This window comes from Mustela erminea, chromosome 15 (assembly GCF_009829155.1).
Source record: "Mustela erminea isolate mMusErm1 chromosome 15, mMusErm1.Pri, whole genome shotgun sequence".
Taxonomy (NCBI): domain Eukaryota; kingdom Metazoa; phylum Chordata; class Mammalia; order Carnivora; family Mustelidae; genus Mustela; species Mustela erminea.
Window position 1 is genome coordinate 932,091 of NC_045628.1, and position 23,236 is coordinate 955,326.

A 23,236-nucleotide genomic window follows, 5' to 3' on the forward strand; every position below is an offset into this window, starting at 1 on the left:
AATACTGAACGAGCCCTGCTTTCCTACCAGAGACCCTCCTTGGTCACCATGAGCTGACTTCTACTTGCTAATATTTTGTTACGAACTTCCATGTCCGTATTCATGAGCAGTATTGGTTTCTCTTCCGTCTTTGTCTGGCATCCGTAGGACATTAGCCTCATAAGAAACTGGGAAATGCTCTGTGCACTTCTTTGATGCGTGTCAGAATCCTTGAGTGAAACGGCTCAGGTCTGAAGACTTCTTTGTGGGGGTTTTGAGACCACGAGCTCTGTCCTTACTCGCCATCAGGCTATCACATGGTCTACTTCCTACGGAGCGAGACATGCTAGTTGTGCTTTTCAAGAAGTGTTTCTTTGCCTTCAGTTTTCCGAAGTTCAGCCATGAGAGGTCTTGGTGTGATTCAGGGGATTCGTTGTCACTGGGGTCCGACAACTTCTCAGACGTTCGTGTTCGTGTCTTTTGCCAAAATGGGGTAGTTTTCAGTCTCGTCTTCCTCTCATGACTCCAGGGGCGTGGATGCCAGATCCTTGCGCACAAGCCCACGTGTCCCCGAGGCTCTGGTCATTCGTTCGTTGAGTCTGTCGTCCAGATCGGGCGAGCTCTGTTTCATCCTCACGTTTGCTGGTTCTCGGGCTGTGGAGTCCATTGGTTGGTGGTTTTAATTTCAGTTTTCTTATTTCCCACTTCAAGAACTCCCTGCCTGGGGCGCCCGGACGGCTCCGTCAGTTGAGTGTCTGACTCCTGATTTAGGCCCCGGTCATGGTCTCGGGGTCGTGGGATCGAGTTCTGCATGGGGCTCGGGGCTCGGGGCTCAGTGAGGAGCCTGCCGGACAGTATTTCCCTCTCCCTCCGGCCTCCCCACTCAGGCACGAACACGTCTGCACTCTCTCTGCCTCTAAAAGGAGAACAGTGACCTAGTGCAGTGACATAAGCTTCCGCTTTCAAAGACTAGAAGCAGAAGAGCAACTTAAAACTAAAGTAAACGGACGGAAGGAAACTGTAGAAGCAGAAGCCGAAGAACTAGAAAACAGGCAGGGAGGGAAGACCCACAAAACTGACGACCTCTAGCCAGGCTAGTCGAAAGGACGGGTGTCTCGGAAGTCTAGTGACGCTCACAAACAATGTCACTGGCCACGTCCCCCCGAGAGTGAAGGTACCCACTGGCCAGGCTGCAGGGCCCAGAGACAGAATGCGCTCCACCAGCCCCCACGAATTTCCCGGCCCCGTAGCTGCCTGGGCAGCCGCCACGCAGGGGTCTGATGGGAGGGTCTCCTGAGTGGGGTGGTCTCCTGTGGGCTTTGCTCCTGGTCTTGAGAACAGCTTGGCTTCCACGCTGCTTACACCAGCTGGTGCCCCAAGTCCTGCTTTTCTGCACGGCACACACCTTTGCACACAGCCCTCAGCTCAGGCCCCTGGTCAGCAGCGCGGTGCCGTCGGCGCTCACCCCTCCTCGGCCTCACCGGGCCTCAGCACCGCCACAACCAGCGCTGGCCATCACACCCATCTTCCAGGAGGCCGCTTCTCATGCAAAGTGATTTCCAGCTCTCCACAGGGATGCCTCACACGGACCCCGGGGTCGTCCGTGCAGACCAGCCCACAGGCAGCTGCGTCCTCAGGGGCCAGACCAGATCGGGTCCTCACGGGCCTGGCAGGCCGGGGCTGCACCCAACACTGAGGTCTCGGTGGCGCTGACGGGAGAGGGAGGCGATTCGGGCCTGTGCCCTGGGGCCAGCGTGAAGCAGATGGGCCTCGGGCTCTCACACCGTTCCCTGGGGGCACACGGAGGCGCTGAGGTGTTGGGAGGGCTCCCCAGAGCCTTCGGAGGCAGCAGGGGCCGTGGCCGGGGCAGAACGCCGGGCCCAGGCAGCATGGGAAATCGGCGGCGCCCCACCACTCAGAGGGGCACGTTTCCGTGGAAGGGAGCGGGTCGGTGTGAAACGAGGCTCCTCCGTCCCGCCGTGGTCTTCCTGCTCTGATCTGTACGCACCCGACCCGTGTGGGGCCTCGAGCAGGCGTGGGAGGTGCTCGCTGGCCACACTGTGCCAACACCTGAGGCCGACGTGGGCCCCGGAGCGGATGGAACGTGCCCCGAAGGAGTGAGGACCACGGGCTCCTCCCTGCGTCCGCTCTCGGGCCCGCCTCCTGCGCCGGAGCCAGGGAAGAACCAGATCTGCCCAGGCAGACGCAGCTTGAGCCTGCAAGGTCGCCCTGTTCGTGGATAACCCCGTCCTCTCGGATGAGTCCGCAGCTCCCCGCTCCTCTCCACGCAGTGTCTGGGGGAGGGGAAGGGTGTCCCTGCCACCCCCGAGGGCTCTGTGCCCAGAGCTGGTGCTCAGTAGCTGGCATGGCCCAAGCGTCTCCCAGGCCCTGCTGGGGAAGGCTGGCCCCCCTCGGTCCCCTCACCCGCCCCCCTGTGGCATCCCACCAGGACGCCCCTCAGAGGCCTGTGGAAACTTGGAGAAGGTGCACTCGGGCTCTCACAGCGAGGCCTTTCCCGGAGCCTGTCTGGCACACGGGGCTGGTGAGGACGCTCTGCCCCAACCCATTCGCTCCCCAGTCCCCTTCCCCCGACCCCACCTGATGGCTGCCGCGTGCGTCCTCCTGCCCCTCCATGCCTGACCGGCGTGCCCTCCCGCTCCCTGGGGCTCTGCTGTGGACTGCAGCCTCGAGAAGCAGAAGACCCGCCCTCCGGCACTCATGCTCGCCCCACAAAAGCACTGTCCACCCCTCACGTTCTCCGCGGATAGGTCTCCCGAGCAAGCCTGCATGGGGTTCTGCACACCCGAGCGTAGGTTTACGCAGACCCGGCCGGCACCTGCTCCGTGTGTGGGGACCCGTGTGTGAGGAATGTGTGCCCAGCGGAGAGGGCACAGCCTCTCACCCAGGCCGACTCTGACCCCTGGGGGACAGTCTGGGCTGTCACAAGCAGGGGTGCCCCCAGCTTCTGCTGGGCAGAACCAGGGATGCAGCCAACACCCCTCTGGCACAGACCGTCCCCACAGAAACCCACCGTCCACCCAGGGCCCATCGGGCTGAGGGACGGGCCCCGGGGCTGGAAGCCGAGGGGCACAGAGGGGGGCCAGGGATCTGGACCCACGACATGTGGGGCACTCCTGCAGCTCACGCTGGAAAGACAAACGCTCTGACTGCCAGCCAGGCAGGAGGGCTGAGCGGGCGGTCCTGTGAAGAAGTGTGAGATGGCGGACACACACACGGAGCTTCTCGGCGTCCTCTGCTGGCCAGGAGCCGCAAACCCAAACCACAGCCGGACACCACGTCACACCCACCAGGACATTGAAGAAAGGAAAAGAGGACAGACGGACAGAAGCAGGTGCTGGGCGGGATGTGGAGACACTGGGAAGGGAAGGTGCTGCGCTGTGTGGACGACAGTGTGGCAGGCTCCCGACCGTGAAGCAGAGTCCCCAGTCCCCCAGCGCCCCCTGCCCGGGCGCACACCCACGAGCAGTGAGGACACGTCCGCTCGGAAACTCCTGTGTGAGCGTTCGTGGCGGCGGGACTCCCAGTGGCCCCACGTGGGAACAACCCAACACCCAAAGCCGACTATCAGGTGAGACACCATCGGTCCACGTGGCAGGATGGGGTTCGGCCCCGGGAAGGGACGGGGCCCCGGACACAGGTTACACCAGGACCATCTATGAAGACACCACGCTCCTGGGAGAAGCCAGACACACAGGCCTCACACGCCGCGTGGGAGCGTTTCCACACACGCCCAGAGCCGGTAAACGCACACGACCAAGTGCAGAGCTGCGGTGTGGGGCAGGGACAGGGGAGAGCTGCTCCTGCGGCGGCGTCTTCTGGGTTACGGGGTGTCCTCACGTTCACGGGACCACAGCCAACTCTGCCAACAGCCTGACAACCACGCGCCGGACATTTTAAAGGGGTGAGAGTAACCTACGACCCAGCAATCGCAGTACTGGGCATTTACCCCAAAGATACAAACGTAGTGATCCGAAGGGGCACGTGCACCCGAATGTTCACAGCAGCAACGTCCACCATAGCCAAACTATGGAGAGAACCTAGATGTCCACCCACAGATGAATGGATAAAGACGACGTGGTTCATATACACAATGGAATACTGTGCAGCCATCGAAAGAAATGAAATCTCGCCATTTGCAGTGACGTGGATGGAACTAGAGGGTATCGTGCTGAGCGAAATCAGTCCATCAGAGAAAGACAGTTCTCAGGTGATCTCCCTGATATGAGGAAGTAGAGAAACAAGACAGAGGATCACAGGGAAGAGAAGAAAACACAAAACAAGACGAAACCAGAGAGGGAGACAGACCGTAAGAGACTCTTCACTCTAGGGAACAAGCTTAGGGCCGCTGGAGGGGAGGGGGTGGGGGGGTAGCTCGGGCTGGGCAGTGAGGGGGGCGCGGGATGCAGTGAGCGCTGGGTGTTATGTGAGACTGATGGGTCACTGACCTCTACCTTGGAAACTAGTAATACACTGTATGTTAATTAATTGAATTTAAATTAAATAAAATACAGTTTTTAAAAATTTTTAAGAAGATTTCATTTATTTATCCCAGAGAGACATGGTGAGAGGGCCACAAGCAGAGGGAACAGGAGAGGGAGAAGCAGGCTCCCCGCGGAGCAGGTGCCCCATGTGGGCCTCGATCCCAGGACCTGAGACCAGGACCTGAACCAAAAGCAGATGCTTAATGACTGAGCCACCCAGGCGCCCCCGAATTAAATTAAATTAAAAAATATAAAGGGGGTGAAAGTCTATGGTCTGTGAATTATGCTGAAATGAAGCTGTTAGTAAAAAATGAAGGACAGACAAGGCAGTCTCCCCACTCACGGACACGCACACTCACGGACACGCACACTCACGGACACGCACACTCACGGACACGCACACACTAACGGACACGCAAAGTCACACGCACACTCACACGCACACGGCCTCTTCTGGGCGATGCTGAGCTGTCACACAGACCCCTTCCTCTGCTTTCTCTGTGTGTCCAGAAGCCGGCCCAGCTGCACGGGACGAGGCTGTGCTCCCCGAGGTGCCCCCGCTACGGGACGGGGGGCCAGCAGGCAGGTCTCACCTGCGGGAATCCCTGAGCTGAAGCCGCGAGCCCTGGGCTCCCCAGCAAGCCTGCACCCCTCGCCGGGCTGCACCCCCACAGTCCCTGGCGCCTGCCCAGACCGACCCCGGCTCCTGCACATGTGCCCTCTGAAGGCCTTCACTGCTCCGACGCCACACAAGATCCCCCACGCGGAAGGCGTGCGCCAGCACCACCTGCCGATGAGCCGGGGAGGGGCAGGGGCGGCCTTGCCGGCCAGGCTGCGGGGAAGGAGGGACCCTCGAGCCGTCCCCACGGGGCGCAGGCCATGTCAGGAATGGTAACAATCGGGTGAGCTGCAGCGGAGCCCTGAAACTCGCCGGTTGCGCTTGACGCAGGACCCAAGAGCCGGCTCACAAGCGCCGTCTGTGGGCTCAGCCCCAGCACCAGCCCTGCCGCGCAGGGCCTCGTCCCCGGGCCACACGCCAGCCTCCACGGCGGACGTCCACATACCCGGAGGGCCATGCGTCTGCAGGTCTGAGCCGGACATCCTACTCACGCTACCGCCAAAACCACACGGCGAAGAGGCCTTTAAACACCGGACGGCGCCCAAGCAAGTGCTGTCCGGTCGATCACGGAACGAGCGAGCTCGGAGCCTGCGCGGAGGTCCGCCCCTCCTGCCTTGCCTGCACTCCTTCCCGGGACCCCGGGCCTCTCCAGTGTGCACGAGGTCCCCACTCAGTCACGGGCCTGCCATTGCGCCACACACAGAGGCTTCAGCGCCCTCCAAGGCACAGCCGGCCCGGCCTGCAGGTTTCGGGGCGACTCCACATCCTGCTGCGGGAAACGGGCAGGCGCAGGGGTTTGTGTGGATGCAAACTTTGGCTCTTTGGGGAAACAGCCGGGAGCATGATGGCAGGGTCCCGTGGTGAGCGCCTGCCTAGTTGTGTAAGACACGCACACTGTCTTCCTCCTAACCATACCCACTGCAGTGCCTGCTGCTCTGCCCTGACGGGGAGGATGGAGCCAGGAAACAGGGCTCATTCGAGCAGAGGACGGGCCCACAGCCGCAGGACGCCAGGCGATGGCTGCCAGCCAGAGGACAGGGCACTGGATGGTGCCAGGCTCTCGGCTCCCACGCCCATGCGTGACGCCGGCGTCCTCACCGCGCCCCCCCCCGCCCCCCATCACGGGTGCTGAGCCGGTGCTGATGGTCCGAGCGGACCTCATGGGCTTCATCAGGGAACCGAGTTTAAAGTCAACTGTTCTCTCGGAGGGATTTGGCTCTAACGCCCCGCAGAGGGGGCGGCAGTGGCCTGGCCGTCCCGGTCCTTGCTCTGTCCCGTTTCCTGGCCTGCGGGGGCATTGCTCTGGCAGACTCGGACCCCCGACCGCACCGCCTGCGGGACTCAGTTGGCCCCTGAACACACAGCCCTGCGGTGGCCGCGGTGCAAGGGAGGGGCACCAAGGACCCAGAACAGAGCCTCTGCTCACAGCAGTCCCCCCGCCACTGACGGGAGGAGCAGAATTAACTAACGGAACTCAGTCTGCAGCCAAGAAAGTGACGTGGAAAGACTGTGCCCCTCCCAGACAGACGGACCTCAGGGGAAAGCAGAGAGAGGCCCAGAGACCAGAGGTAGGAGAGCCTTTGGGGTGCACCTGCGTCGGGGCGTGGGCGAGCGGCTTCCTGACGCCGGCTTTCTGAGGGTCGGCCCCAGCGAAGGCTGCTTAGCACCTCGATGGTCTGTGTGCACAGGTGCCAACCTCCCACCGCCACCTGCTGGGCCGGGAACTGTGAGGAGAAGGGGTGTGCGGACCCTCGTCCACTCGCGTGCCCGGAGCAGCCGCTCGATGCAGAAGCCTTCCTGCGGGGTGTGTGACACACATTCATGCCCTCAAATGCACCTCGCGGTCCACTTAGTGCAAGCAGACGTCGCTTCCAGGGTCACAGACGGGCCGGTGAACCGGAGGGACACAGGGACCAGAGGGTCACAGAAGAAGCTGTCGCGCTGCCGAAAACCAGCACACGGGCAGGAGCGACAGCAGCCCGACTGCACAGTGCGCGCCGTCTGTGTGTTTCAAAGCACGTTTTCAGGATTGTATCTGTAAGAAAACTCCACACCCGACAGGAGTTCAGACTCACAACGCCAAGAGCAGGAGTGGACGAGCCAGCCGCGGCCCCACAAGTGTTGTTTCAAACACAAAATGGCGATGTCTAACCTTTCTGGTGTGAAAATGTCATTTCCGTATGAAGACGGCCAACTCGTCTTCTAGAGCACACAGCTGGGGAAACGCCACAGACGCAAACTTGTGCAATTGTGGACCTTTCAAGGGAGTCTGAATTAACCGAACCGTCTGCACACACGGAGAAGATGTGAGCCCGGGCCGCGCTGAGTCCGAGCAGCGGAAGCCGCAGGCCTGATGCCCTTCCACGCAGCACACGTCCGAGGGCAGGGGTGCACGCCGGGTCGGGGAGCACGGGGCAGGAGGCTCGGCTAGGGAGGGGGTGCACCTGGGAAGAGCCCAAGGGGGAGGGGTGCCTGACCGGAGCCCCGGGGTTGGGCAGTGGTGCCAGGACTGAACTCGGGTGACTGGAGGGGCTCAGCTCCTTCCTCGGGAGGACGGGTCCCCGCAAGAGGTCGGTGCCCCCGGGAGGATCTTGGCCAGTGCTTCAGGTCGGTCTCTTACCTAGAAGACCCTCGAGGCCACTTCTGCTAAGTGAATTACAACACCGTGTCACCATCCAGAACACACCACCTGTCGTCACAGCGTGTTTGTAGCGTCTCTCAAGAGAACAGACCAGAAGAAACACAGCTGGTGGGTGACAGGTGCCACCGTCTCTCCTCATCGGGTCTCCCTACTCAGCTGACAGGAGAGGCTCCCCAGATGCAAGTGCCCCAGACTTGAGTTTGTCAGACTGGCCTTTTCTGGGGCTCGGCCCCCCAAGCCCCTCTGAGACACCTCAGGACAGTGGACGTGCTCTCCACATGCAGCCCAGCAAGGACGAGGGTCTCGTGCGCCCTCAGCCTCCCGAGGCTGGGAGCCCCTTTACGGCGGACAGACATTGTGTCTTGTTCTCTCTTCGATGTCCCAGAATCCCAAACCCTAAACTTCCACGGAGCTGGTTCTGAAAGTGATGTTCAAATCACGCCCCTGTCACCCCAGAGAAGCCTCTTCCTCGGCCTCCGGAGAGCTGCCGGCTTCCCGCAATGGACTGAAGGTTTAGGACAGAGGGGGTGCTGTCTTAAGGATTTTTCTCATCCCTAACATGCGTTCTGGATGCATTCTCGATGCAGCATGTCTCCTTAATCTGTGACTGCGGAGACTGCGAGACACATTCTGCCTTGAGAGGTTGGCACTCAAACAGGAGAACAGACGAATGCTCAAATCATTCCCTCATCAGCGGGAAAGTGGCAAGTTCTCTGGGCCGATGAGACGTGCACGCCTGGCTCTTTCCATAAAAGGCGGGAGATGGGGAACAGGAGAGGTTGTGTGAGCTTGACCTTGGTGGAGGTGATGGAAAAGATTTCCAGAACATATTAATACAAACATCAAGCCGCGGAGAAGAAAAAAATGGTAATTAGATAAGCCCCACATCCTATTACAAGAGGGATATCGTGGAGCGCCTGGGGGGGCTCCGTCGGTGAAGCCTCTGCCTTTAGCTCAGGTCACGATCTCAGGGTCCTGGGATCGAGCCCCACGCAGGGCTCCTCACTCGGTGGGGAGTCTGCTTCTCCCTCTCTCTCTGCTCCTCCCCCTGCTTGTGCTTTCCTCTGGCTCTCTCCCTCTCTCTCTCAAATAATTAAGAAAAATCTTTTTATAAAAAAAAGATTAAAAAAAAAAAAAAGAAGAAGAGTGATATCGTGACTGATTGGGCTTTATGCCAGGAATGCAGAGAAAAGGTTGCAGAGGGTTAAGTGTGGGAAATGTAGAAACATACCTCCTTCTTTTTTTAAATTTTTATTTATTTATGTGACAGAGAGAGACACACACACAAGGAGGCAGAGAGGCAGGCACAGAGAGAGAGAGAGAGAGGAGGAAGCAGGCTCCCCGCTGAGCAGGAGCCCGACACGGGGCTCGATCCAGGATCCTGAGATCATGACCTGAGCCGAAGGCAGAGGCTTAACCCACTGAGCCACCCAGGCGCCCCAACATACCTCCTTCTGATGTCGTTCCTAAATAACAAGTCACGATCATCTCCAGACGCCAAATAGCACTTGATAAAATTATTTTCATTTGTTCTGGATTTAAATTCCTCAAAGAAGAGGACTGACGGGTATTCTAACATAACACACATTCACACACTGAAGTGTCTCTCTTTCAGCCAGTGTAATTCTGGACAGGAAGACTACAGGAGGCATGTTCCCCGACACTAAACTAGGCAAGGACACCCACTATTCCCCGGTGCCCTAGAGATACTGGACAATGCAATTAGGCAAGGAAAAGAAGTCAGAAGTATGAAACACTCAAGAAATAAAACCACAATTATTTGTTGATTTGTTTGTATAATTATGTAATCAGAATGAATTTTGGATTTTATATGGAAAACGAAAGCTAGCAAGAATGGTCAGGTAAACCCGAGCATGGAAGGCAATGAAGTGAGGTGAATCAGGTAAAATGTTAAAATACACCCAGACCCCCAATGTCTAAAGCTCAGTGGGACCAGGCATTGAAAAACAAACAGACCAATGATGCAGAACAGAAATTCTGGAAGTTGACTCAAATGCATGTGGACATTTAATAACAATATATTAAATAACCTTAATATATTTTCAAGGTGTGTCTCCAATCTGTGGAGTGAAGATAGAGATCTTAATGGATGGTACCGGGACCACCAGATTAGAAACACAAAGTTGGATCCGTATTTGAGATCACACAACAAAATAAATTTAAACCAGTTAAAGGTTTACATGTAAATAAAAGTCCCGGGGCGGGTGCAGGGGATGGTGAATTCCTTTAAAACCTTGGAATACGAAGGCCTTTTAAACTATAACTCAACATCTGAAAGCCACACACGGAGACACACGCAGAGACACACACTCACCCCCCACACACTCACACAACACACACAGAGCCCTTCACAGAGACACACATGTGTGGAGACACGCAGACACGCGGACACACTTTGCCCTTCCAGGAAGTGAGGACCCCAACAACCACAGCATTAGGGGCCCTGGCGGGGCTGTGCCCACTGGGACCCGTGGCCACTCTCCCTCGGGGCAAGGCCAGATCTGCTGTCCCACACCGGCTGGTGTCCCGGGGACAACCTCAGCATTAGAGCAAGAGAGAGCACTAGCTACCCCGGGGCACAGGTGCCAAGGAGGCTGGATGCCGGGGGACAGACCCTGGGGACCGGTGTCACAGTCCAAAATTTACTGGGTTAGAATAAAGCTCAGTAAGGGAAGCGTGTGTAGAATCGGCCGCTTACGGAAAACAGAGCAGATATAAGACTGTGCTTATACATCAAAAACTCACACGACAGAAGGAACATCAAAACCTGAAAAGGAGAAAAGTCAGTCTGGGACGAGGGGGAACCGAAGGACAAGAGACAGAGACCAGACGCCTCTCGTGAGCGGCATTCGGTGCGGAAACATGCCATTGCCCAACGTAGCTAGCAGGTAAAATGGAAATCAGAAAAAATTTCCTTTATTTATTTTGGAGAGAGCAAGCACGTACACAGAGATGGGGGTGGGGGGCACAGGGAGATTGAGAATCCCGGGCAGGGTCCACACTGAGCGCAGAGCCAAGCAAGGGGCCTGATCTCGTGACCCTGAGGTACTGACCTGAGCCAAAATCAAGAGTCGGCCGCTTAACTGACTGGACCACCCAGGGGCCCCAAAAGTAAAATGGAAATTAAACAGGGTATCATCGGGGCGCCTGGGGGGCTCTGTCGGTGAAGCCTCTGCCCTCGGCTCAGGTCCTGATCCGGGGTCCTGGGACCGAGCCCCGCAGCGGCTCTCTGCTCCGCGGGGAGCTGCTTCCTCCGCCCCTCCCCCTGCTCGTGCGCCTCCTTCCTGCTCTCAGATAAACACGTAAGTCAATCTTAAATAAAACGACAACCACTGAAAAATAAAACAAAGGCATTTGCTTCTCTGCTTGCTGACACAGCCACACACGGAGGATGTCGAGACTTGAAGTCAGGGCGAGGGACCGTCTCTCGCCGGCGGGATAGTCCCGGACCGGACGGCTGAACATCTAAAGCCCAGCTTCCCGCCGTCGCTGCGACCCCGAGTCCCCGGCAGGGCGGCTGCTGCCGTTCACACCACCAGGGCCGCGTGCAAGAAATACAGGGGGAGCCGTGCACTGCTGTCCCTGGGAACCACCGGCCCGGAGCAGAGCTGCCGTCCCCGCAAGCCGCAGACGGGCTGTGACCCACGTGCATGCTGGGCGCCGCCACACGGGCGAGCCGGTCCTCCTGCTGGCCCTCAGCTCCGACCGCTCCCCGGGTGCTAGCCCCTCCTCTCCTTGAGGGCCCGCGGCAGGTCCTGTGCGTGTCCCTCCCTCTGGGTCGCTGAGACCTGCCTGGGTTCCTGCGAGCAGGCCGCGCGTTAGCTTGTGGGCCAAGGGGAACTCAGCGGCACCAACTGACATGCACGGGAGCGTACGTCAGAGGCTGAAACGCGCGTACGTCCCAAGCCCGTCCACCCGCCGGGCACTTGCCCGGGTTGCTCTCTGTGAGGACATGCACAGGACGAGGCAGAAGGCCTGGGGGACCCGAAGGCCGACACCAAGACACTCCCAAGGCCCCAGGCAGGACGGTCTGACGCACACAGACAGCTGGGCTGGATTAAAACGTATCATCAGACTTTCCCTTCTGTTAAATATAAGACAGCGGGATGAACACGGACATGGACACTAAGGCCCCATCGCCAAACTGAGACTTAATTACAGCTTCGAGTCCCCAGAAACGGGGCAACCAGCGCCAGTCAGTTGGGTGACCTGCCGATGGACCCCTGAGCAGTGACCCCGCGATCACCACCCGATTTCCTTCCAGAGCGAGTTCCTCGCCCTCCCCTCCTGCGCGGAAGGAGCCTCTCACCTTGTGCCCTGCTTGGAGCCCCTTTCCACCTGCTGGGCCGGATGCTGTCCTGTCCTGGATTCCTCGAGCAAAGCCAATGAGATCTTTTAAACATATTCATTTACATTTTGTAAGAATTTAAAGTGGTATTTTAAAAACCCTTGGAAAAATGCTAACGGCAAACTCACTGTCCTAGAAACGGGCGGATGCGCTGGGGAGAATCGGCTGGTGGGCCTCCTGTCCCACGAACCGTGCCTCCTGGCAACGCGGACGCTTCTGTCCAGTAGGCGAGTTCGGGCCGGGAAGCAGGGGTTCTCCGGGGGAGGAGGACCCTGCAACTGTCCAGAGTTAGTCGACAAACCCAAGCACGGCTCCCGACGGCCACTGGCATCCCAGACGACGGACAGGCCACGTCACGGCCGTGCTGGAGGGCGGCCCTCTCAGGCTGTCTTTAAGAAGCGCCCCCGGGAGCCGGGTCCGGCTCTGGTTTCTGGGACGACACAGGTCAGTGGTGCTCTGAGGTTCGGCCGCGCGCAGGCGACAGCGTCCCGGGAAGAACAGGACAGCAGCCCCAGGCTCCAGACACCGCCGTTCCACTTCCCCAAACACTTGTGGGCGCAAATATGACCGTCAGGGGCATGTGGCCCTGGGATCACCCTAATGACAGAGCACACGTCGTAAAGCTCATAACTACACAGAAAACACAAAATCGGTCCCGCTGCCGGCGGGCTGCGGCGGGGAGGGGTGTGGGTGGGGCCATGGAGATGAGCGGCCGCCTGGGTCTCTCTGACCTGCGAGGGGCTTCTCCGGACCCTCAGAGGCCTTCCTCCAGGTCCTGTGACCTGTCCCGCTGGTCGTGACCGGCGCCAAGTCCGTGCCCCTCCAGAGAGCCCGTCTGGGAGAGCGGAGAGCCACGAGGTTCCCAGGCGCTGCCGGCCGCCAGGGGCTGCTCTTGCCCGGCCCCTGGGGGCTGCCTGAGGGCCCCGGGCAAGCTTCCCACAGCGACGACGAAGCTGTCCCAGATGTGTGGGCCCGTGGCAGCGCCCACGCCGTCTGCAGACGTGGCACTCCTGCCAGCTTCCTCAGTGACGTGCGCTCACGGCAAAGGCCCACGGACCGGGAGGGGATCAGCAAGAGCCGTGTCGTTTCGAGCAACAGCCACGTTCTGTTTCCACAAACACCCCATTTTCTCCCGGGAACATCGCACCTGGGACGCGGAACCCCCAAGGGACGCGGCCCCCAGCCTCTTCCAGGGCCGCTCACTCCACACACCACGTGCCCTCCGGCGGAGGGGCCACGCCGGGAAGGGTGGCGCCCCCCCCCAAAAAAACAGCACAAGCTTTGGGAGACAAACCACACATCTGTGTGACTGTGCAACGCTCAACCTGCATTCACTCAGGGCCGCTCCCCTGCTCTCCACGGAGCTATGGCCACGTGCCACGCTGGACATTGTGGGATCGACCCACGGCAACTTCCTTCCCAGCATCGGCTTCCTGGGGTCACTTTCACTCTCCCCAAAGTGCATTTTCGGCTTGAGCTCATTTTCCATGCAAAGCTGTGAGGGTCACATCGGGCTGGTGCTCACGGGCCCCCAGGCCAGGCCACGAGTAGCAGGTGTCCCGGGGAGGCCATCAGCAGAGCGCCCCACGGAGGGAGGCCCTCCCCATGCAGCTGTGGCCGTCAGGGTAGGCTTCAGCGGCCGGTGTGCACACAGGAAAGCCGAGACGGGACAGAGGGCTACAGACCCACCACGAGCACTGGAAAACAAGCTAATCAGAGTCGGCCCCACACCTGCCCCCTTCCCTTAGCCCCCAGCTCCCTCCTTTCTCCACAGGGTCAAGGAAGACAGGGAGGGCCTGGAAGCGGGCTGCCCTCCTGTCTGCGGGGAGGGGCAGTGGGGCCCCGGTGGGCCTCATCCACAGAGCAGGACCTAGTGGCTGGGGAGGTCTGCAGCTTGGGGGACAGAGGCAGACTCAACCGTGATGCCGGTGAGAATGGAGGCTGGCCAGGCACAGCTCTGACTCCGTCACCCAGGGACGTGACACCTTGGGTTCTACTGCTGCCACCAACGCGGTGCTGTTGTCACCAGGCCACGGAGAGCCATCCCACTAGCCCACACTCCTGGCCACAGAGCGACAACCAGAGTCCAGCCCCAGCGTCCAGCCCCGGTGTCCCACTCCAGAGCCTCAGACACAGTGGCCCAGCGGAGCGCAGAAAGACTAGGTGACCTTCCAGCCGCAAAGCTCAGTGGCCCCCGCGGTCGGCTCCACGGAACCGTGCTCTCACCAAAGCAGGACGCACGCTGCCTTTCCAAGTGCCCTCCCCGTGCCGACGCCCTGGGTGATGGGCAGCGCCGTCCCCAGCCCTGTCCCCAGCCCTCTCCTGCGCTTGCCTTCCCCGGAAGCAGCCGTCCCACTGCTCCGCTCCCAGCGCGGAGAGCACCAGAGAGCCGGGACCGCACGGATCAGTGAGTCAGGACGCGCCCCTTCGCGGGGAGAGGGCAGCCTCCAGCTCGCCAACAGTCACCGACAGGGGAAGTGACAAACAACAAGTTTCTAACCTACAAGAGTGAACAGACGCTGGTGGGGTCTCGGGGAACCCATGCAGCCACGCCGGGGTCAGCGTGGGGCTCTCAGCCAGCGTGGGGCAGGCTCGCTCTGTCGTCCAGGCCGGCCGCGACCTGCTGAGCCGTGACAGCTGCGTCCCACCGAGCTCGGCGGCACTCCTGTGGTTCCGAGAACCGAAGCCGAGCCAGCCGAGGGCTCCGTGCAGCCGTACCGCGCTTCTCCCCAGCCCGGAAGGACTTCGCCTCTCGTGCTGACTGCGCGTCAGAAGAACTTCGGGGACCAGGCGAGGAGCATCCTGGGAGCTCCTCACCGGGCGCGGCGGGTCGCAGCTGCGGCTGCAGCCGGACGCCATGGGGACGCCACAGAGATGCCACGCGGACGCCATGGGGACGCCACCGACAAGCCACAGGGACTCCGTGCGGATGTCACGGGGACACCACACGGACGCCCCAGGGACGTCATACAGATGCCGCGGGGACTCTGTGAGAATGCTGTGGGGACGCGAGAGGGACGCCGTGTGGAGCCACGCGGGCACCATGTGGGCACCACGTGGGCCACTGTCCTCCCAGGCCCAGAACACGCTCAGCGCCTACAAGGACCAGAAGAGCGACCGGCGGGATTTTGAGCTTCCAAGCCTCCAAGGAGGCTTACAGCGCTCCTACCTGCGTGTGAGTGTGACCCTGCCGGCCGGTCTCCCACAAGCCTGAGGACATCAGGCACGTCGACCTGAGGGTCACCTTCTTCCTTCTCGGCGTCATCGCGGTGTCTCTGGGAAGAACAGCGGCTGCGTCCAGTTCCCTTGCGCAGGACAAATCTCCAGCAGTCCAACATGAGCCTGCAGGGCGAGACCCAGACTGTCAGAGGGAAAGGAGCGCAGCCGGCCCAGGACCGCGTGCCGTTTCCCGAGGCCCGAACAACCGGACGCAGCCTTTGCAGGGTTCGCTCAGAGAGCGAGGGCGTCCGTTCACAAGGAACTTCCTTCTCCTCCAGTGGATTTCTGTCGCATCCGCGTTCGCACGCGCAATCTTCTTTCCTGATATTGACCCAGAACAAAGGTTGCATAAACAAAAATATTATTTACTTCTGCTGAAGAAACACAAGGGCCTAGATTTTCCCCTTGACATTTAGGCTCTTGTTTCAAGGATATAAAATTCCCCATTCCCTGGTTTCAAGGTCACAGTCTAATTCACCAAACTGGCAGACTTTCAGAGCAATCGCAGACGGCTCATTCAGGTTACTTAAGAGCACGTGAAACCCTCTGAACAGGAATGCGGCCCCGAGTTCCAGAACAAACACTAAGGTACAGTCCCTCCTGCGAAAATCCAGCCAAAGAAACTCAAGTCTGGTTTTTGGGAACCGGATTTAAAGAGATAGCAGATAAGGATACTTGAGACAGAAAGCACCAAAGTCACCCGTGGCGCGCACGGCCCCCCGGCAGGCGGCTCCCAATCTGGCAGTTCCGCGCTTGCGACGTCCCCCCGTGGACTCGGGACCAGCGGGCCCCGTCTTCACGAATAAAGGTGAAAATGCTCTGACTTGGACAAGCCTTACGTGCAGCTCCCCAAACAGCATCACCTTTCCGCCATGGTGCTTCTGTTCCGCCTGATGCTCTGGGGCCGTTGCGTGCCGGTCTCAAGCCGCACCCTTGCGGGAAGGAGGCCGCCCCAGGGCTGAGCCCCCCCTCCGCGCCCCCCGCCTCCCCTCCCCCCCCACCTTCCTCCCACCAAGCCCCAGCTCAGGCCCGGCCCCTCCCCCTCAAGGCTCTCCCTGACCGCCTGGCCCGGACAGCAGGCCTGTCTTTACAGGAGGAAGGAGCCACCCCAGGCTGGGCGGGACACCAGCCCGGTTCCCTAAGGCGGTGGGCACGACCTGAGCCACAGCCCTGCCCAGCCAGAGACCCCGTTTCCTCCCCTACTTCCTGCCAACACGCTCTGGGCTCAGCGCTTGCCCGGCCGGTCCCGCTATGCACCTGTGCCTCCGTCTTACCCCACCGCGGCGGGTCCCGACTCACTTGTTATCCACGTGCGCTTCACGTCACTTCTCCGGGCACGTGCTTCAGGTCCCGGTGACGCTCTCTTGATGTTTCCGCCCAGCACCAGCTTGAGGAGCTGGCGCTGAACCGAGGGGTTGCTGAACGGCTGCCCCCTGAGAAGCCCTGGGACCCGATCCCCCGCCACCTTTCCAGGACAATCAAACCACGCTCCGCGAAGGGCACAGACAGCGGCCACAGTCAGACTGAATCTAATGATTTCCGATCGCCTCAGTCTGGCCTTGACATCAAAAACGGGCACGTTTCCCTGGTCAGCTCAAAACCAAACCCCAAACCCTGTTTTTGCCTCCTTTCTTCCAGATTCAGCTCAGAGACTCTCAAACACGAACAGACTGATGGTCTTCAACCTCCGGACGGGAAGGAAGACGCCCAGCGCGCAACTGCCCCTTTGTTCCAGCACCGGCCCCAAGAACTCAGCACAGCCCGGCCTCAGCCCTCCCTGCAGTGGGAGATCATAAGCGTCACCAGGCACTCGGTCCCCCATCTTGAGACCCAAGCAAGACGGTGCACGGTTTACTTTTCATGAGTTTGTTCTCAAAATCTCGCCGTCCACCCCCGTTGGGTGAAGGACCCGTGAGGCCGTCCTCACTTCCGCCAGCAGGGCCCCAGCCACCCTCCACTCCTGGCAGAACCGAGGACGGTGGGTGCCGGGGGTCTGGGGGTGGACTCCTGCCCCCAGGACCACAGTCCTCCAGTGGCTCTGGGCCCTGTCACCCCCACAAAGCTCCCAGGCAGAGAGGCACAGGACACATGGTGGCAGCTCCATGTGGTTTCCCACAGCTAATGTCACCCCAAGGGCACAGCTCAAACCCAGACGGCAGGCCCATCACTGGAAAACTCTCCAGGCGCCCGGGGGGCTGTGCCGGGTAAGCCCCGACCCTTGGCTTGAGCTCAGGTCTCGATCTCAGGGTCATGAGGTTGGTCCTCCACCGGGCTCCCCTGCTCAGCGGAAGTCGGCTTGATGCTCTCTCCCTCTCAGCCCTTCCCGCCCGCACGTGCACAGTCTCTAAAATAAACACACAGACATTTTTCTTAAAAATAAAAATGATGAATAAATAAATAAATGAGACTCTCTAGGCTAGTTTAAGTCGCCGACCCCTGGCTCCTCTGCCTCCCGCTGAACAGGCCCGGATAGGAAGCTAGACCAGGAGCAGTGACGGCCACCAGGTCTGGTTCTGTCCCTCTCTGGAGTCCAGGTGTCCCCCTCGCAGCACACAGGGGACTCGGGGGCCGGGTGGCAGGGACGTGGCCGAGCATAGTGGAGATCCACGCCAACCGGCGTCGCCCGCCCCTCCTCCTGCTGGGCCACCTCCCTGCGCACCTGCTGCGGCTGCCCCAGCGCGGAAGGCATCAGGCAACCCTGCCCCACAGGAGCTTGGAGTCCTGGGAGAGGGGCTCATGCACACCCACATCCGGGCGCAGCGTCGCTGGCACTCGGTGCCGTCCCCGGGCCCGGCGAGGGCCCCACGAAGGGGGGCACCGGGGGCACCGTGCGCTCCCCCTGACGAGACCGCTGCCCGAGGACAGGACAGCTGAGTCTCCTCCCACTGCCACGTCCCCACTGGGGCCCCGGCCAATTGTCACAGCTGGCCCTGGGGACAACCGACTGCACGGTCAGGCGCAAGTCGCCGACATCAAACACACGACACCCTCACCCCAGTGCGAAGCACGGGGTTCCAGGAGGGAGAAGCCGCAGGTGGAGGGACGTCGTGCTCCCCCCGCCCCGCTGGGCCTCAGAGCCGAGATGTCCCGGCATTTCCTGGTGACCGTGCAGTCTCGGACGTCCAATGTGGGCTCAAAGTTCTGGATGTTCCACTGCAGGGAGTCGGGAGCGAGCAGGGTTGCGTCCCCACCTCAACGAGCAACGCCCGCAGACGGGCCGCGCCGGCCCGGGGCCCACGGAGTGTCTACGAGCCCCTGCACTGCCCGCGAGAGGGGCCACCCCGGCCTCTTCCAGCGGCCACGCCACCAACCGCAGCGCCGGACTCCGCCCGCTCCCGCGTGGCCTTCCCGTGAGCAGTGCTCAGCCCACGGCCGCTTCTGGGGGGCTTTGGTGAAGGCCGACCCCGTCTTCTCCTGCCCCGGCACGTCTGCTGCCTGCGTGCGTCCGCCCCGCGAGGGGCCCGCCCACCAGCTAAGGTCTCGCTCATGTTCTCCTGAGCAGATGCGAAAGGACAATTGAAGCAAACGCTTGTGCCGACGTCCCCGGGAGCCTCTTCAAGTAAACCGGCGTCCGCGAGGGCAGCCCGGGCCGGCTCGCGGGGACCCACGCGCCTCCGCACCCTCCGCCCCCACGGCGCGAGCCTCTCCGCGCCGCAGAGGTCAGTGACCCGGCGGTGGCGGCTCTCCCTCCGCAGTGACCGTGACCTCCCCTCAGCCCAGAAGCTGCTCTCCCAGGTAAACGTCCCTTTTCCGGTTTGAGACCTCGGCGGAGCCTGGAGCTCAGAGAGAAAGGGGGTCACCTGCAGGCTTCCGGCTCGGGCCGGTGAGCACCGGGGAGCCCCGGCTGGTGCGAGGGAGACTCTGGCGGAGTCAGAGAGGCTTTCCAGCTGCCTGAGTCCCCCCAGCTGTCCGGTGCTCGCAGCACCCAGCTCCCCAGGGCCCATCACGTAACCCTGTAGGACCGCCTCCTTCCCGTGTCCTGGACGTTCTGTCAGAAAACCTTGCCTCTCGTGCTCTGCGAAGCGGCGTCCCAGGGACCGCGCGGCACAGAGTGATGGGACAGGGCTCCGGGTCCCCCAGCTCCAGGCCGCGGCCCTGCGTGACAGCAGCTTCCTGCACTAATCACTCCTTTGCACAACTGTAGGGACAGCGAGGGCGGGCGTCACCGCCACTTCACAGAAGGCAACGCCGATACCCTCAGAGGCACCCGAGGTCTCCAGAGGCCCAGACTGTGACATTGGTGGGAGGGGGCAGGCCAGCCCACGGGTGGGGAGTAGGGTCCTGAAAAGCCAAGGGGTCCCAAGAGCACCCCGGCGAGAGCGCAGCCCAGGTCGGGGCAGAACTGTCCCCTCCCCCGGGGTGTGAAGGACGTGGGGCCCAGGAGGCTGGGCAGAGGGCAGAGCGGCCAGGCGGAAACCGGGCAGAAACCAGCTTCGGGCTGTCCGCCCAGGATTCGCACCATACAACACCGGCCTGTGCGAGGGGCTCCCTCCCCGGGGCCCGCTCCCCATCACCAACCTGCCAGGTGGGGTCCTCTGCCTGCTGCCGTGGGGGCCTGGACACTTGGTGGCCGGCAGCCCCTGGGGACACACTTCTATTTTCGTGGTGCCCCTGAGGCTCGCGGCCACAGCGCATCCTGGGGCCTCCCACAGCGTCCCCCACGCATCCTGCCTGCTGCCCCGGGCATTAAGGCCTTCCTGGACCAGGGCTGGCGGGAAGCCTGCTGGGGCTGCTGGACGGCGCTGTCCCCAGAAAGAACAGGAGGCGGTGCCAGCTGGGGAGGGAAGTCTGCTCCTCCCCACACGCCCTCTTGCTGAAGCTGACCAGAGGAGCAGCAGCGACAGGGCCCCTTTCTAAAAAAGTGGAGAACAGCCTTTGAAGTTGAATGAGAAACGCAGCTCTTCTTTTCAAACTGTGCGAGTCTCTCTTGAGTAGTCCTTTTCAAAGGCAAGGCCGCTAGCCTGGGCAACCCGCCTTTCCCGCTGCAGGGCTGGGGCCCCGGGAAGTAAAGACCCTGGTGGGGGCCTCCTCCCCTGCCCCCTGCCAGCCTGCGGGGTCACCTGGCCCAGCCCCCGTCCTGATGGATCGGAGGGCGGGGGGGGGGACTTCAGAAGACTCTGGGATGTGGGTCTTCGGGGGCGGGGAGACACCCGCTGCTGTGAGCCGACCTGGTGATGGGGGGGGGCACAATGTGCGCAGGGATCCACGCTGTGACCGCAGGGACGCAGGGACGTGCCTCCACCGAGACCTGGGTGAGGCCCTCCCACCTCCGGAAGCTCAACCCAGCCCCCCATCCACCCCTTCCGCCGGCCCCCGGCCCTGGCACACCTGCCCGCCTGGACAGTCCTTCCCTCGTCCTCGGCACAGGTGCCTCTTCTGACGCTGCTCAGGGCCGCAGGGGAGGGACGGAGGAGGGGAGGGGTGCGGGGAGGAGGGTGCCCAGAGAGGCGGGGAAAGGCAGGGGCGGGGAAAGTGGTGGAGGGCAGAGGGGGAGGAGGGGGAGGGAGAAAGGGGTAAAGGTTGGGGCAGGGGCGGGACCAGGAGGCAGAGGGAGGGAGGGGGAGAGGGGAGGAGACAGCCCAGCCTTCCTCACCTCTCCCTACGCATCTGGTGGCCAGGGCTCATGCCGAGGGCCTGGGTTCCCGTCCCGCCGCCCAGGGTAGAGCCGACCCTGTGCAGATCCAGCACCCGGAGGGGACACGGGCTGGACACGGAGTTCTGCCCCAAGGCTGTCCGCTGCCAGACTGTAGTTCCCGGCTGACCCCGAGACAAGGGTCCTGCCCGCCTCAAGGGACCTGCTCAAAGCCAGCCAGCAGGGAGCTGGGCCTCAGCCCTGTGGCCTTCTGACCACGCCAGGCTCCCCCAGCCCCCCAGGACTGGCTCAAAAGGGGCAGTAGCTGGTAGGGCAGGTGACCACAGAGCCTTGCTGTGGTCTCACCGGTGTGCCCGGCTCCCGGCCACCTGCGGGCTGTGCTACCGGGGTGAGACCCTGCATCATCATCTCCGTGACCCCCGTCAGGACGGGCTCGGACCGGCAGCCCCGGGCGACCAGCAAACCAGCCATCCCAGAACGTGAAAGTGGTTTCGGTGCCTGGTCCCAACGCGCAGTGAAAATGCAGATGACAAAGCCCCAAGATCTCTGTGCCGTTCAGAAAATGTTCAGTAAAAGATTGTTTTCCCAAAAATTTCTCTATTTTTTAAAAATATTTTATTTATTTGAGAGAGCACGTGGGAGCGTGTCGCATGACTAGGGGGAGGGGCGGAGGCGGAGCCCGGAGCCCTGCGGGACCAGGCCCCTGGATCGTGACCCGAGCCCAAGGCAGACGCTTCACGGACGGAGCCACCCAGGTGCCCCCCAAAAAGTCTCTATTAAGAAAAAGCAGTAACAGCTCAGAGGGTGAACACGTCTGCTCCCCCGGGGGGCTAAGGAGAAGCAGCAGGGGGCACTCGTCGTCCCTCAGAAAAACGAGGTCCCCTCAGCGCGTCTCTGCTCTCACCATGCGGGGTCCAGGGTCGGGGAGGGACGAGCGGGGACGTGCCTGCGGCAAGTCGGGGGCTGCTGGCCGTCCTTCGGGGGCTGCCCGGGGTTTCAGAGAAGCTCTCTCGGGGGAGAAGGGGTTCCCGGTCTCTCTTCCGGCCCCCAAGGAGGCCACGGGCTTGCCTAGACGCTCGTAGCAGCGGATGACCCTTCCTCCCTCGCTCCTCCTCAACTAAGCTGCCCTCGGCGGACGCCCTTCCGTGACGGTCGGCTCCACCCACGACGGGGCACTTCTCGCGTGTCCGCTTCCGGAAGCACAGGGCCGGGGCCGGCCCGCCCGCCCCCAGCCCCAGCAGCCACCCCGTAGCCAGGGATGGCGCTCAGCCGGGCGGTGGGGCCGGAAGCCTCGCAGGTGTGGGGCTGCGTGGGCCATGGTCCCTGGCCTGGTGCTGTCCCAGGCCCCACGCAGGCCCGGGGGCCCTGCCGCTGTGAACACAGACACGGCAGGGGAGCTCCCTCCCCGCTCACCTGCCCAACCCCGGGGCCTGGGGTGCAGGGGTGTCCTGGGCCTTCCCAGGGGAGCGGGAGACAAGAGCCCAGTCTGGGGGAGCTGAGAGAACCAGGGACAGAGGCGACAAACGGGAACCTGTCCTGAGGGCTTTTAAGGGGAAGCTGAGGAACGGACCCCAGCCGACAGCCTCGAGGGTTTTGTGGGGCAAGGCCGCGGGGGGACACCGACGCAATACTCCCGGGGTGGCTCCCCCCGGGCCGGCTCTGCGACCTTCCAGGAGGGGAAGCTCGGCCCCCGAGATCGCCGTGCACAGTGCTCGTCCCTCCTCGCACGGGCCCGCGTCAGCTGGGGCGCCGGCTGGGGTCCGGCTTGACCTGGGCCGTGTCTTCCCCGCGGGGCTTCCACCTCTCAGCATCTGCGGCCCTCAGCACCTCACCTCTGCACGTGCGCCCAGCACACGCAGCCTCTGCGCTCGCCCAGCCCCACGGGCTGACGATCTCCCGGAGGGCCCCCTGAGCAGGGCCTTACGGGGTGATTGTGTCCCCTCAAGCTCTGGTAAGACCCTAACTCCCGGGACCTTGGAGTGTGGCCTTCTCTGGAGACAGGTTCTTACAGAGGTGACAAAGGTCAGACGAGGACGGGCCACCAGTCCTCACGAGGGACATCTGGACACAGACATGCTCACGGGCAGACGCTCTGTGACGAGGCGCGACTCACGGGGATGTGTCTGCATTGGGAGCTGCCGTGGTCTACCCCCAACACCGCCAGCAGCAGGACTGAGCCTGGAGCAGACCCCCTCACGACCTTGGGACCCCCGCCCAGATCCAGACCCAGGGACAGGGCGTCACGCTGCGGCTTGAGCCCCCAGGGAGTGCGCGCGGCCTGCGAGCTGGTCCCAGGCTTCCCTGGAGGGCCTCG

The 23,236-nt window shown here is 61.8% G+C and overlaps 1 protein-coding gene across 3 annotated transcripts in view; it reads right to left on the minus strand.

Annotated features, from left to right (window-relative positions):
- MCF2L (MCF.2 cell line derived transforming sequence like) overlaps positions 1-20,742 on the minus strand; it is a 129,614-nt gene extending 108,872 nt beyond the window's left edge. Inside the window, exons 1-2 of one of the 3 annotated variants that reach the window (XM_032314210.1) lie at positions 20,658-20,742; positions 15,280-15,452 (exon numbers count right to left, since the gene is read on the minus strand). In XM_032314210.1, coding sequence (XP_032170101.1) covers positions 15,280-15,448 — 169 coding nt within the window. In that variant the 5' untranslated portion in view covers positions 15,449-15,452; positions 20,658-20,742. The remainder of the gene's footprint in view (positions 1-15,279; positions 15,453-20,657) is intronic. The other 2 variants (XM_032314217.1, XM_032314224.1) reach the window with 2 other exon arrangements.
- Between the last annotated feature and the right edge of the window lie 2,494 nt (positions 20,743-23,236).